A 15,281-nucleotide genomic window follows, 5' to 3' on the forward strand; every position below is an offset into this window, starting at 1 on the left:
TCCTTCAAATTTCTGAGACCTAGCAGTGTGTATCATAGCGTTCAAATTATACGGTATTTGGTGTACGTGTCAACTCTTTAATATGGCAGGAACGATGTCTAAATCAATTTCTCGCACGATGTCACAACGGTTTCTAGTTTTACTTTGCCTCATGAACAAATCGTTTTGCATCGTCACCAAGATTTATTGTAATGCCAATTGCGGTATTGCAACTACTTAATATCGCAAAAAAGCATAGCATGTAATAAACCGACACAGGCCAAACAAATAATACAGTTTTTAATATAATACATTTTCCCATACATATGTTTTATTAATGTTATGAATGCCTACAGTTGTTTATTAGAAATTAGATTTTTTTTCTCCAATAAAAATAGTTCTGCTCATACCGTATTAATATTTTCTGTAATGATTCTTGAAGCATTACTATCTTACCCGGATATTCCTGTTAAAGATGGACAGTGCTCCGCCATGTGTGCAATGTAAAACTATAACTGCGCAATATAATGGAGCTGAGTGCGTTTTTCTTTTTAAAAAATATGATGCAACTTACAATTAAATTTAATTAACAAAACGAAAACTACTATTAATTTACCTCTTGCGAAGATGAAAACAAAATTCTATTCAAAGGACTTGTCTTTCAGCATTTGTCAATGTGTAGTTTCATAAATTAGTTAAAGCATATGATAGAAGAAAGAAAAATACCATTTCTTTCTGTTTTACATTATGAAAGTAAAATTTACAAGCATTTTCAAGATAGATTGCTTGACATCAAAAGTTTGAGCTACGCTTTAATGTGAATTAAAAGATAACATTAAAATCTGATTCCAAATTGATTTCAGACATTTGTAAAAGCAAATCCATTGTAGCATTAAACGAAGAGATATTTAACTTTAAGGTTGCTGCCATAGAGTTAAGTAGTAAGGTTTTAAATGGATGGTAAAATTATATGTTTTGGAAAACATTGCTTGCATAATTGTAATGATTCATTTTTAAAGGCACACTTTGCCTCAGAAACGAATACTTTGTTTCCTTTTTTAATTCTAGAAGGGCAAACATTTAGGTTTATAACGTTGTTTAAACATTTATCAAGATGGCTGAGCATTGCAGGCTTTTAAAATGAGTATCCAACCACGATATTAGACATGCTTCGGATCGGATAACCGAATGTACTGACACAGTATAAGCATGAATGTTCGAACATTTTTTATGTTTTGAAATGAGAAAGATCTAGTTTTTAAACTAAACAAAATATAATGGTGGGTGATCAGACAATATGTAAAAAAATATGAATGAAATATAAATTTCGTTTTCTGTTAGTTTGTTATTTTATCGCAAATGCATTATTATGATATACATATTTATTCACATACAAGCGTATACATATGCATACAATATACATTCAACACATTAAAATTTAATTTCATGTATAATTCTATGTATATTTGAACATCTTGTATGAGATTTGTTTTGAAATATTAACAATAGTTTTTATCCATGGTTAATATAAAAACAATTGCATTTTACAATATTTTGCTTACTTCCTCTTGTACCTTTTAACGCCGTATGAAAAATCCTTGACCTAAATTTGCTACTTATATATTACCTATATAGGTTTTCTAAAAAAAAACACGCTGTGTTTTCCTATATTGCGCAGTTTAAAATCAAGTAATTATTAAACATCAAGATGGCAATGAATTACGGACTTATGACAGGAGTATCGGAGGACGATATTAGTGATGCATCGAGAAAGATTGCCGGAAGTACTGAAACGGTATTGTCTTACTTGATTTCTTTTCTCTTTGTTTTTAGCGTTTCTTAACTAAGTATTTTTTCATGATCATGTACATGAAAATGCTGGAAAACAATGACATCGATACATTTTCATATATAGTAATTTCAACGTATGTTTTTATATCATTATTATTTAATCAGTTAACCTACATGTATCTAATTCATTTTAATCTTCTTTAAAATGCATGTGTCGTAACTGAACGCAGTATTCTTTTTATTGCGTGATTTAAATCTGATATCCATGTATTTGCTATTCAAATACTACCTAATTGAATGGGTTTCGGTGTAGGAGTAGGTGGGGATTTGTTTAAACATTTAGATATGCTATGCTCAAATTACATATCATAAAATATTGATTAAGTTTTTAAGACCTAGTTTTAAAGCTAAATTATATAATGGTGATGAGCAGACTAGATGTAAAAGTTTTATGCATATATAATTTATTTCGTTTGCTTTTTGTTTGTGTATGCCTTATTTTAATATATCATGATATATGTATTTATATACAAGCGTATACATACAATTCCTTCAACGTACTAAGTTATCTTGATTTAATTTGATATCATGTATAATTCTATGTATATTTAACCACATGATTTATTTCGAAATATTTACAATAGTTTTTATCCATAGTTTTATACATCTTTAGGTATTATATGAGCGTGTTAGGCAACGTGAACCAGCACCGAACCAACGGCAGACACCAATAGCTGAGTCGGTAAGTTATAAAAAAGTCATGACTTTACAACATCTTATACGAGATTGACAGCTTACTGTTAGTAAGGCACGATACAATGATACATTTATATAACTGGCAAATTTAATGTACATATGATGATTTCTTTGAATAAAATAATTCTACTCAATTAAAACTAACTAGTGAACAATTGAGTATTAACCTTGAGTCGCAGTATATCACTCAGTCTGTGATTTTAAATGTACAGTTACTACATGTACATGAAAAATCAAAAAATAATTTCGTATTATATTCCGTATTATGAGCGGAAAAAATATATAATACGGGGAAGTCAAAGTCTTTGGCTTTGGCTTGCCCGGCTATAGACTACACGTGTATATTTAAAAAAAAATCAAATAAAAAACAATTAAAAAATATAGAATTCTTTACCTATCAATGAAATTTTCGGTGTCAGTTCTAGTCGGGCGCCGCCATTTACAGTAACTCAATGATAATAGGCGGAGTATTCCGATAACGGAACAAATCTCAACTTTTCGGATCAATAATACTTGTCGAGTCTTCCGAGTGAAAACGGAAGCGGTGCATGTAATACCGAATGACACCTTTAAAACAGAAAGAATGAAAGGAATTTTTTTAACAACTTCCCCGTTCATAGGCTTTGCCTAATTTCATATTAAAAGAAATGATTAAATTAACTAGTATAGGAATGGTATAGAAATTAAAAATTAAAATGAAAAGATAAGTTCCACATGTTTTTGCTTTTGGTCTTGGGTTTGTTTGTTGTTTTTTGTTGTTTTTTTTTTGTTGTTTTTTGTTTTGTTTTTTGTTTGTTTTTTTTTTTTAGGGGGGGGGAGTGTTGTTGTTTTCTTTGGTATTGAATGGCTTTTGTTAAATATATGAAATGGAATACCAAACTTTATATTTCTTCATTAAAAGTGTTTTGTTGTGTCGAAAGATCACATTCTTCAAAACTATGCTATTGACATTTTACATTTCAATGATTTAATAAAAAGAAAAAAACTTTTTGCTACATTCATGATTTTCAAATTTAAAAACAATTGCCTGAGCATCTTCAAATCATATTTTGTTTACTTCCTGTTGTATCTTTTAATACCGTATGAATGCTTGGCCTAAATTTGCTATTTATATATTCCCTATGAACAATCTACAAGTATCTAGTTTATTATCGGTTTTCCGAAAATGCACACTGTACTTTCCTATATTGCGCAGTTTAATAAAACTTAATCATTATACAAAAAAGCTGGCGATGCAATATGGACCTATGACAGGGGTATCGGAGGCCGATATTAGTTGTGCATTGAGAAGGATTGCCGGAAGTAATGAAACGGTATTGTCATACTTGATTAGTATTGAAATGAAAAATGACTACCGCTCAAGTCTGAGCTAGCAGCCGTGCGGGATGATGCACATTTTCATAACCCAGATTAAATCAAACCGAGTCCTCAATTTTTGTTATGATTAATGCTTCCATGGATCACAATTATCTAGATTTTTTATATACCTTAAGGAGAGCTATGAGGGCGCTAGTCTGCTTGGATCAGCATTGAATCAGTGGCAAAGACCAATTACCGATTATGGCTGTGATCCACAGTGGGTTGTAAAACTGAAAGCGTCGCCATATATTGGTAAAACGTTTATTTCAAATTACTTGCAACACTGCTCTTTGAAAAAAAATAGTTACGAAGAATATCACATGTTCTATGTCCCTTGGTTTTGTTTTTCTTTGTTTACAATATCATATTAGATTACATATTTCTAGTTATAAAAGACATTTGGTATAATTGTACTTAGTCCTAAACAATGAAATATAAGAAATAAGGTCGACAAGGCGAAATCTATTAACGCATTCCCCAACAAAATCCAGAAACTCAGGTCTAGTAAGGTACCAACAAAGAACCTTAAAACAGGAAAGGTCAAATGGGCACAGCAATGGGTGTGCGTATGATAAAAAACCAATTTTGGTAAATTATTAAAACAAATGAAAGAGAACGTAATTGATAATCTGTTGCCATTGACACAACACCTTAAACGGCAATTTTATTCCAAATGAAGCTTATAGTTTCATGATTATTATTACCATCACCATTTTCTTCCAGGTGATATAGATTTCGGAAGAAAAGAATGGGCACGTTCTCGTGATGCCGTCGATGCTGTCATGGAATTACTGCTGGATGATTTGCGAGTTAAAGCTTCAACCGACTACGAACATCTACGTATTGATTCCTACATTCGCCAAGGCAGTTCAAGAGATGGTCTGAAAGTAATCAAACCTGATGAATATGATACTGTTCTTGAGTTTCACATCGAGGGATTACACCTTTCAGAGCAACATATTTACAAAAATAAAAAATATGTCCCTGGTTTTTGTTACCTTAAGGTAGACGCAAGCTGTCAAGATTTACAGCATCGATTTCCAAAGCTATGGCGTGAGAAGGTATTTGAAGAAAGAGATGGCACGTTCTATTTAAGTTCCCGTATGCTTCATCAAGGTGTATTTGAGTCACTGATTGACAAATCTTGCCGCGCTATTGAAGAAAAAATAGAAGCAATGCAACGCTCCAGAAAAGTGAATTTTCACATTACCAGAAAAATGAATCCTCCCGCTGTGAACATAACGATACATCTTGACGACGACGCAAACGATTTGTTTATGAATCAAGGCCAAATCAGAAACCGTTCTGACATCGTTCGGGAAATTGATTTGGACATTGTTCCTGCCATACGTTTAAGGGTAGACAGTCATACCACATATAATGGCCGTCCTGTTAACGCTGTGATACATGCTGTCTGCAAGTGGAAAGAGGAAGATGCTACAAGATCTTTAGAGATTGCAGACCAAGTTTTGGTTTGGCATATCAATTCCGCTGGCTATGAAAGATACACCTTGGATGTTGCTAGAACCGACCATAAACAAATCTTCATACTCACTGCTCTACGAATACTGAAGACCTACTTTACAAAAACAAAGTCGATAGCGAAAAGTGAAAACAGACCACCGCCGCCTATTGTCACGGTGCTGAAATCCTACCATCTGAAGCAGATAGCATTATATATGATCATGTATACATGCCATCTTTATCCGAGTATAAGAATTGATGGTGTCAAACGAGCTTTAGTTTTATTCGTAAATCTTTTGCATACGAGTTTGGAGAAGAGGCATTTACCGCATTTCTTTTACTCCAATTCTCAGATTGGCCGCATGTTCCACAATTATCCTTCAAACAGGGATGCTCTTCGTTTTGATCTGTACCGGAAAATTCCGAATGAATCCCTTCGTCAAGCTGAGCTCTCGTATGAAAACCATCTTCTCAAAGATATTGGGTTTGGGACAGGAGGCGAAGACCATGAGGCGGGTACAATAAGGTCGGAATTTTCCAATGAAATTGGTAAAGGCATCTATTTTTGAAAGAACAATTAGCTGCAGGCATGTTGTTTCGATTTCAATCATTAGACGAGAAATTGAAAATGATTGACTAATTGCCAAATATATCTTGTTTAAACTATGAATCAAATCTTTCATGTACATTGTATTGTGTTTGAGACAGAAATAAATTCAATACATTAACCAACAAATGAACATCATGTACAGACTCAATCAAACCGAGTCTGCAATTCTTATGTTATTTTGTTGTGATTAATGCTTCCGAGGGATCACTTTGTTTCCAGAATTTTACACATTTACAACAGTCAAGAAAGAACTTTATTTGACCCATATGATTGCAGAAAATTAAAGAAAACAACAAATTATGTTATGTTGAATAACCCACACGTTACAAGATGTTCAATCAACACATGCCGTTGTATTAATTTTGAAACATTTTTCAGTTATGTTATAGGTTTTTGATTATTTCGTGTTTAGATGAAATTAATAATATAATATTTTAAATCATTGTTTATCAAATTTATTTGTTGATGTTATCTATTGAATCATAATTAAAACGAGTAAACTTTCTGTTTATTCTAGAAAGATACGAGTTAAAATATATTGGCTGCCGAGAAAGGTACAGTGCTGAGAAGTTAAAAGTGCTTGTAGTCGCAAGACTTTATGCACATGCAATTGTATTGGCTACAGAACTTTCGTTACTCTACTGTGTAGAAGTATTTATACCGTATGCAATGCAGATAATTAAATGAAACACGAATATAGCCATAAATTTAATTGATAACGTCATATTAAGTGTTGAAAATTAGGTACCACTCAAGCCGATGCTAGAGGTGCGTGAGGGATTGTTGCACTGTTTAATAATCACACTGAGTAATTATGCAGTTTTCATATAATTTTGTTGTCTTTCATGCTTCCGACGGATCACCCTTTTTCCAGATTTTTTCTAAATCAGATGAAGACAAGTAAATTAGATTAAATTGATTTATATACTATAATAAGATTAATATGAAGAAGAAATACGACGCAGCTAGTACAAGACATTTCATCTATCATAATTATTCTTAAAGAATGACAATGAGAGTCATGATTTACAGGATGGATTTCCGAAGCTTTTGCAGGAGAAAATATTTGAAGAAAAAAATGGCACATTTAATTTAAGTTCTCAGATGATTTATCAAGGTGTATTTGTGTCACTGATTGACAAATCTTGCCGCGCTATTGAAGAGAAAATAGAAGCAATGTGACGCTCTAAAAAGGTAAATTTTCATTTCACAAGAAAAATGAATCCCCCCGCTGTGAACATAAAGATACATCTCGACGACAACCCAAACGATTTGTTCATGAATCAAGGCAAAATCAGAAACCGTTCTGACATCGTTCGAGAAATTGATTTTGGACATTGTTCCTGCCATACATTTAAGGGTAAGACAATCATAGCATATATAATGGCGGTCCTCTTAACGCCGTGATACACGCTGTCTGCAAGTGGACAGAAGAGGATGCTGCAAAGTCTTTAGAAATCGCTGACCAAGGTTTGGTATGGCACATTAATTCAGCTGGCTACGAAAGGTACATTTTAGATGTTGCCAGAACTGATCAGAAACAGAAATGCATACTCACTGCTCTACGTATACTGAAGACCTACTTTACAAAAACGAAGATAATTGTAAAAAATGAATACATGCCCCCGCCTCCTATTACAACAGTGCTGAAATCGTACCACCTCAAGCAGATAGCATTGTATCTGATTCTGTATACCTGTCATCTTTACCCGGATATGAGAATCAATGATGTGGAACGAGCTCTTGTCCTGTTTCTGAATATATTGCATATTAGTTTGGAAGATAAGCATTTACCGCATTTCTTTTACTCCTATTCTAAGATTAGTCACATGTTTCTCAATTACCCTACACACAATGATGCTCTTCGTTTTGATCTGTACCGGAAAATTCCGAATGAATCACTGTAACAAGCGGATCTCTCTTATAAAAATCATCTTCCTGCAGCTTTGGGATTCTCCTTAGCCGACGGTGATCAAGACATCATAAAGCTTAGGTCGGAGATTTCAACTGAGATAGGGAAAGGCATTTTCTTTTGATATGATGTAGACATGGGGCTCACTATTTGATATTTCATGGAAAAAGTATTTCGATTTTTTAAACAATAACTCAGCACAAAGTTGAATTATCCCTGCAACAACTTACTTATCTTAGATGAGTAACTGCCATTTACAAAGAATTTTCGTGCAAAGATTATTGGTTTCCATGATTTCTCTAGCACGATTTGTCTGGGTAGACATAGTATCCGGCCACGTCTTGCGTATACTCTGTTGTCCATATAGTATTTGGCCATGTACTTTGAAACTATCTACGTTTTCTAGATTATACGTGTGTAGGTTAAAGTTGTACGGCACGGAAATTATGCTTCTCTGGAATTGTATTGCAAACATATATCTTGCAAGATGTTTAATATAAGAACACCAAGTTTTACTTTGTTCATAAGCCGTTATAAAGCTTATCAAGTATTATGGTTGAATGACATATCAGAAATGGAGACTTTCCGTAGATCATTATTTAGTATTATCAAATAAGTATGTACGCCTTTTAAATTAGATAAACTACTCTGATTTGTAAATATCTGGGGATATAATACACAATATAAATGATATAGTATCAACATATGTCTGACCTAAATTTCCTAATCAATTTTATGCATGTAAGTCGTGACTGGTTTTCCAAAAATGCATTTCCAATATTGCGCAGTATATAAATTCTGAATCATTTTTAATAGCGAAATAATCCAGACCGTTATAAGGAGTATCGACGGACTTCGAGGATATAGGTATTGCTTCAAGACGAATTGTAAGTCGTGTCATGGTATGTCTGTTTACTTTTAGTTGATTTGTACTGTTGTTTTATAGTTGTATATGTTCATGTTATTCTACACCGCATGCGTTTTAGAAACAAATACAACTATGTGTGTGTGTATGTGTTATATGTGTGCGTACGTGCGTGCATGCATGTGTCTGTGTGTCAAATGCGCGTATGTGTCTGTGATCTCACGGGCGGGATGATGAGGGGGTAGATTTGTGTAACAGATATGCCTTTGCTGACGTAATTCTGTGTCTATTTTTGAATGTATTAAAGAAATACAAAGAAATTGTCATTGTATTGGTATTTTTATATTTTGTTGTGCTTTAAACTGGGCACTTAATTATCGCAAGCAGAACATATTCAAGGTTTTCTATAAAAAACAGTATTTTTAATGGTTTGTAAACTATGATAGTTTACACCGTAAATTAAAAGAATATGAATAACTTTGGATCTTTTTTAAGCCGTGATTCTTGTTGTAAGGATAGAGTTAATTGCCACTCATATATACTCGTACATACGCAATCAAACCATGTCTACGTTTTCATAAATTATAGCTTTTGAAAAGTATCTCTTTTTCCACAACTGTGTTTTTTTCTTTCTTGCTTTTTTATGTTTGTTTTTCTTCTCGGTATTTTGTTGGGTTTTGTGTCGCCTTGAAAAAGGCGACATATATGGGTTACTTTTGTCGACGGCGTCGGAGTCATTGTTGTTAACTTTCATACTTTTTTTTGTCCAGGCCATTTCTCGTAAACTATAAAAGCTATGGACTTGAAACTTCATAGGATAATTGTTCTCATTTAGAAGAAGTGCAGTGCACAAAAACCGGTACTCTGAACTTCTTATGCTTTGAGTTATTGCCCTTTGTTAATTTTCATAGTTTATTTTTGCCCCAGCCATTTCTCATAAACTATAAAACTATGGACTTGAAACTTTATAGGATGATATTCCTCATTACTAAGAAGTGCAGTGCACAAGAACCGGCATTTTGCACTTCTTATTTTTATAATCATTGCCCTTTGTTAAGGTTCATACTTTATTTTTGTCCAGGCCATTGCTCCTAAACTATGGACTTGAAACTTCATAAGATGATAGATCTTAGTTAGAAGAAGTGCAGTGCACAAAAACCGGTACTCTGCACTTCTTATTTTTTGAGTTATTGCCCTTTGTTAATTTTCATAGTTAATTTTGTCCGGGCCATTTCTCATAAACTTTAAAAGCAATGGACTTTAAACTTCGTGAGATGATAGATCTCATTGACATACAGTGTGATATTTAAAAAACGGTACTCTTGACTTGATAATTTTTTGAGTTATTGCCCTTTATTAATTTTCATATTTCATTCTTGTCCGGGCCATTTCTCGTAAACTATAAAAGCTTTGGACATGAAACTTCATAGGATGGTAAATCTCATTGAGAAGAAGCACAAAAACTGGTACTCTGTACTTCATGATTTTAGAGTCATTGCCCTCTGTTGATTACAATACTTTATTTTTGTCCCAGCCATTTCACCTAAACTATAAAAGCTATGGACTTGAAACTTCATAGGATGACAGATCTCATTGAGAAGAAGAGCAGTGCAAAAGGACCGGTTTTTCTTCATGATTTAAGAGTTATTGCCCTTTGTTAAATATTATACTTTATTTTTGTCCGGGCCAATTCTCCTACACAATAAAAGCTATTCAATCTACATCAATCCTGATTAAAATTGTTACAATCAGTTCAAATTCCACGGAAGTTCAAGGTACATCTAGATTGTTAGAGTGGTGTTTATAAATAACCCATATTTAAGACGAAAATACTGTTCACAAGGCGACACATCCGAATCGCGGAGTTCTAGTTTAATAATAAGTACATGTATAATAGGATATTATATGTTTATGACATTTGATATAATATGATCGCAGCAATTTTTTGTGTTCTTTTTTTAAATTTTATAAACATGTTTTACAAATATCAAAAGGATGAACTTGGATCAGCATTGAACCAATGGCAAAGACCAATAACAGAATTTGGCTCTAGCTGCAATGCGGAGTGGGTTGTCAACTTGAAAGCATCACCTTATATTGGTATTAGCTCTTCTTTTTTTCTTTTTCTACAACTCAAATTTCAGCATTCTGTATTTACTTATTTTATAACATATATACATTTTCTTTAACATGTGATGAAAATTACTTTTAGACAAAAAAAATGTTCAAAATATATCACAAGTATTTTTCACTTACCTAAAACGTAAGTCCTTTTGCTTTCGAAGGTGAAATAGACTTCGGAAGAAGGGAATGGGCACGTTCTCGAGATGCCGTCGATGCTGTCATGGAATTACTGCTGAAGGAGTTGCGAGTAAAAGCTTCAACCGACTACGAATATCTACGTATTGATTCCTACATTCGTCAAGGCAGTTCAAGAGATGGCCTGAAAGTAATTAAACCTGATGAATTTGATACTGTTCTAGAGTTTCACATCGAGGGATTACGTCTTTTAGAGCAGCCCATTTACAAAAGTGGAAAATATGTCCCTGGATTTTGTTACCTGAAGGTAGACGCAAGCAGTCAATATTTACAGGATCGATTTCCAAAGCTTTGGCATGAGAGTGTATTTGAAGAAAGAGATGGCACCGTTTATCTAAGTTCTCGTATGATTCACCAAAGCGTATTTGAGTCACTGATTGACAAATCTTGCCGCGCTATAGAAGAGAAAATAGAAGCAATGCCACGCTCCAGAAATTTTCATATTTCCAGAAAAATGAATCCTCCTGCTGTGAATATAACGATACATCTTGACGACGACGCAAACGATTTGTTCATGAATCAAGGTCAAATCAGAAACCGTTCTGACATCGTTCGAGAAATTGATTTGGACATCGTTCCCGCCATACGTTTAAGATTTGATAGTGATACAGAATATAATGGCCGTCCTGTCAACGCGGTGATACATGCTGTCTGCAAGTGGAAAGAGGAAGAAGCGGTAAAATCGTTAGAGTTTGCAGATCAGATGTTAGTATGGCATATCAATTCAGCTGGCTATGAAAGATATACCTTAGATGTTGCAAGAACATCCCAGAAACAGAAATATATACTCACTGCTCTACGCATATTGAAGACCTACTTTACCAAAACGAAGACGACTGCAAAAAATGAAAGAAGACCTCCGCCTCCTATTGTCACAGTGCTGAAATCTTACCACCTCAAGCAGATAGCATTGTATCTGATTTTGTATACCTGCCATCTATACCCACATACGAGAGTTGATGATATGGAACGAGCCTTGGTTCTTTTCGTAAATCTGTTACATACAAGTTTGGAGAAGAAACATTTGCCGCATTTCTTTTACTCAAATTCTCAGATTGGTCACATGTTCCACAATTACCCTTCACACCGGGATGCTCTTCGTTTTGATCTGTATCGAAAACTTCCCAATGAATCACTAAATCAAGCTGAACACTCCTATAAAAATCATCTTCTCAAAGATATTGGGTTCGGAATGACCGGCGGGGATACTGAAATCAGTACATTAAGGTCGGCATTTTCAAATGAAATTGACAATGGCCTCTTCTTTTGATCTGGCATTTTTGTTAAAATGTACAATGATATAATGTGAGACATTTTTAAGAAGAAAACTTTTCCTGTTAAAAGGATCTTCAAGATAATGACTTTATATATTTTAAGCATTGATTTCATGTTGATATCATTTAATTAGGCTTGCTCGATTGATTGCTCAATAACATTTTGACAGAAGTTCTGAAATAATATCAGAGTTTAATTGCTAATATTTTTAAAATTTTAAGTAGTATCTTGAATCTCATATATATATTTTACTTTAAAAAATGTATATTATTCATCAGAAACGAAAAAATCTTTGTCTCTTTAGAAAAGGCAATATGAATTTTATAACGTTTAAATGATGGTTTTGAGACTCAACCAAACCGAGTCTGCAATTTTCATGTAATTTTGTTGTGATCATTTTGTTTCCAGATTTTTTAGCATGTTAGATGCCCGTTACATGAAGAATAATGCAATAAATGCAAAATAACAGTATATCTTTAAAAGAAGCAAAATGTAAACAACGAAGTTATTTGTTTCACTTCCATAAAAATACTCAATCACTGTACTACTTGCCTTAAAGTAACTGACGAAATATGTGCTAAGATCATTTTCTGATGAGTAACCATTTGGAAACACAAAAAAAAAACCCAAAAGCTCAATAAAAATAAAAAAGCACTTCTTAGGCATAATGGGCCTTATACAGCTGTAAACATTCACCTTGTGTAATGCACGATTATTTTAACAGTTCATACCATTGAATTATTAGTGATGATTTATGAGGTTTTAATGTTTTATTTTGGGGTGTATTCTGGTTGTTTTTCTTTCTTTCTTTTTAGGAGTTGGGTTTTTTTGTTGAGGGGGTGTTGTTTTTACTTGTCTTTCTTTCTTCCTTTTTTTTCTTTTTTGTTTTTGATTGTTATTTTGTATGTTTTTGAAGCTGCATACCTTAGCATTTGTCAGAATGATTTGAATCTGCAAGTTGTTGTTGTTGTTTTTTAATGACAGAAAGTGTTTACATTGTGAGTATAGTTTTAAACGTAACATATATTCTCTGATTTGTGCATTTGTTTATATGTTTATAGGTATGTAAATGATTAAACTGTAACACATGATCAACAAAGGCCCGTAAACTATGATACAAATAATAGGTGTACAAATCAGATAGCCTCGTGTTTCGATCCCCTCTATTACTTGTTTATCCAAATTACCCACCACAAGTCGTTTATTTATAATTATAGGTATTGTATTAATTATAATGACTTGATAATGGTATGCACACATTGTTTGCACACAACTGTTTATCGGTAGATCTTCAAGGACAAATAAGAAGGTTAAATATAAAATACTATTAATATCAAGTTATTTTAACATGCAATTGACTGTTAAACTTCGCCGTTGTTGTTTAAATCTATCTTCTTTGTATATTTATTTTTGCACGTCGTCTTGCCATTAATATATATGTTTGCGTTATATTGCATTTCCTAAGTGGGCATGTGGCCTTGTGAAATTTGAAAAAAAAACTTATCAAATTTACCAATTTTATCTTTTTTTTAGCTCAAAAAAGATAGATGTATTGTTACACTCATGTCGGCGTTCCAGTTGCCCTCCGCAAACTTTAACCTTGATCATAATGTCTGAAGTTCTTAGTGGATTGTCTTTATACTTGGTCACAACAACCGTCGGGACCAGACCATCAAGTAGACCCGATTAAATTTGACCTTTGTTCATAAATGGCATTGACCTTCTAGTTTTAATATGCTTATTTATTCTGAATTTTGCTATTCGTGGTTATAACTTTGTTATTTTTGAAGAGGTTTTTCAAAAAAAGTGTGCTGAAATCAATGATCCGGAAGAACCTGAAAATATTTTTTTTAAAACACTGACGTAAAATACGTGGCACTTTTTTACAGCTGCTATAGTACGGCACTTGACACCTGCTGGCGAGTAGAAAAATAATTCTGGAAAGGCTTCAAAGGCGAAGTCCGCACAATTGTTTTAAGAGTATGTATAATACAAGAGAAATAACTACTCAATAGACAAACTTATCAATATAATATAGAATAATCCGTTGTTTTTTTATAGTACTTAGTTAAACGAAGTAGCTTCTGTAGCTTCATAAATGATTGGCAATGAACAATCTGCATGCTACTTTAAAATGATCCTTGTCTTAGACGGCAGTGTTGCAAAGTGTGTCGTTTAAAAGCTCTTCTTGAGGTCACGAATCTAATAAATGACAATATATATTGAACAATGAAATTGCCAATACGAAAGTTCTAAACATTAAAGTATTCGTGTTTGTATTAATTCCAGTAACAACATTTTTTTCTTGTGAACGTTTATGTTTGATAACAATTATGTTTGAAGACATTTGCAGCATTCATGGTAAATGGCATATAAGCTAGATGTACATGACCCATGCAAACATTTCCGAGGATATCAAAAGCGAATGTAGATTGAAATTGATTATTATAAGGATCTACAATAATGAATTATATAAAATACTATCTTCAAGTCAAATTATATCAAAGGGCTTATGTTAAAAATAAAATATATCTTTCTAAAAGACGGATGGATATTTTAATCGCCGAAATTATAAGTGTGAGGCTGATCTTTACGAAGGGTGATGCTTCACACATCTGGACAGGAATACATCGCGATACAACAAATGTAATGTCTGTACTGTAAAAAGAAGAATAAAAAAATTTATCAAAAAATTCGTTACTATGCATTTAAGATAAACATTTTCCCCTTAGTCTCCGCTTTATTTGGTCAAAGATAAACATATAACATGTGACTTGAAACGAGCAATTTATTTATTATTTTTGCTACCCGTATAACAAAAAAATATGTCAAACTCAAGAATTATGGACACGCTTTGAAAAAAAATGAACAGTGATTTTGTCACATAACATTTACATTTTTTTATTTCATACTATTTACAAAGAAACTTATTCTTTTATACTGTCTCCCGA

The 15,281-nt window shown here is 33.0% G+C and overlaps 2 protein-coding genes across 4 annotated transcripts; both read left to right on the plus strand.

Moving 5' to 3' along the window:
* The first annotated feature begins 1,629 nt into the window (after positions 1–1,629).
* Positions 1,630–6,089, plus strand: LOC132741778 (uncharacterized). 3 transcript variants are annotated; one of them, XM_060730035.1, is made up of 4 exons: positions 1,630–1,774; positions 2,444–2,512; positions 4,020–4,137; positions 4,609–6,089. In XM_060730035.1, exons 1-4 carry the CDS (start codon positions 1,688–1,690, stop codon positions 5,916–5,918), a joined length of 1,584 nt encoding a protein of 527 aa, XP_060586018.1. In that variant the 5' UTR covers positions 1,630–1,687; the 3' UTR covers positions 5,919–6,089. The 3 variants fall into 3 exon arrangements, with proteins under 3 accessions (XP_060586018.1, XP_060586019.1, XP_060586017.1); XM_060730036.1 differs by lacking the exon at positions 2,444–2,512 and having other exon boundaries at positions 1,658–1,774; XM_060730034.1 differs by lacking the exons at positions 1,630–1,774; positions 2,444–2,512 and adding an exon at positions 3,744–3,839.
* Positions 6,090–8,630: 2,541 nt separating this feature from the next.
* On the plus strand, positions 8,631–12,624 carry LOC132741781 (uncharacterized). Its single transcript, XM_060730045.1, has 3 exons — positions 8,631–8,773; positions 10,731–10,836; positions 11,022–12,624. Exons 1-3 carry the CDS (start codon positions 8,771–8,773, stop codon positions 12,323–12,325), a joined length of 1,413 nt encoding a protein of 470 aa, XP_060586028.1. The 5' UTR covers positions 8,631–8,770; the 3' UTR covers positions 12,326–12,624.
* The last annotated feature ends 2,657 nt before the right edge of the window (positions 12,625–15,281 follow it).

The sequence above is a fragment of the Ruditapes philippinarum genome, unplaced genomic scaffold (genome assembly GCF_026571515.1).
Source record: "Ruditapes philippinarum isolate M1 unplaced genomic scaffold, ASM2657151v2 ctg267_1_1_1_1, whole genome shotgun sequence".
Taxonomy (NCBI): Eukaryota; Metazoa; Mollusca; class Bivalvia; order Venerida; family Veneridae; genus Ruditapes; species Ruditapes philippinarum.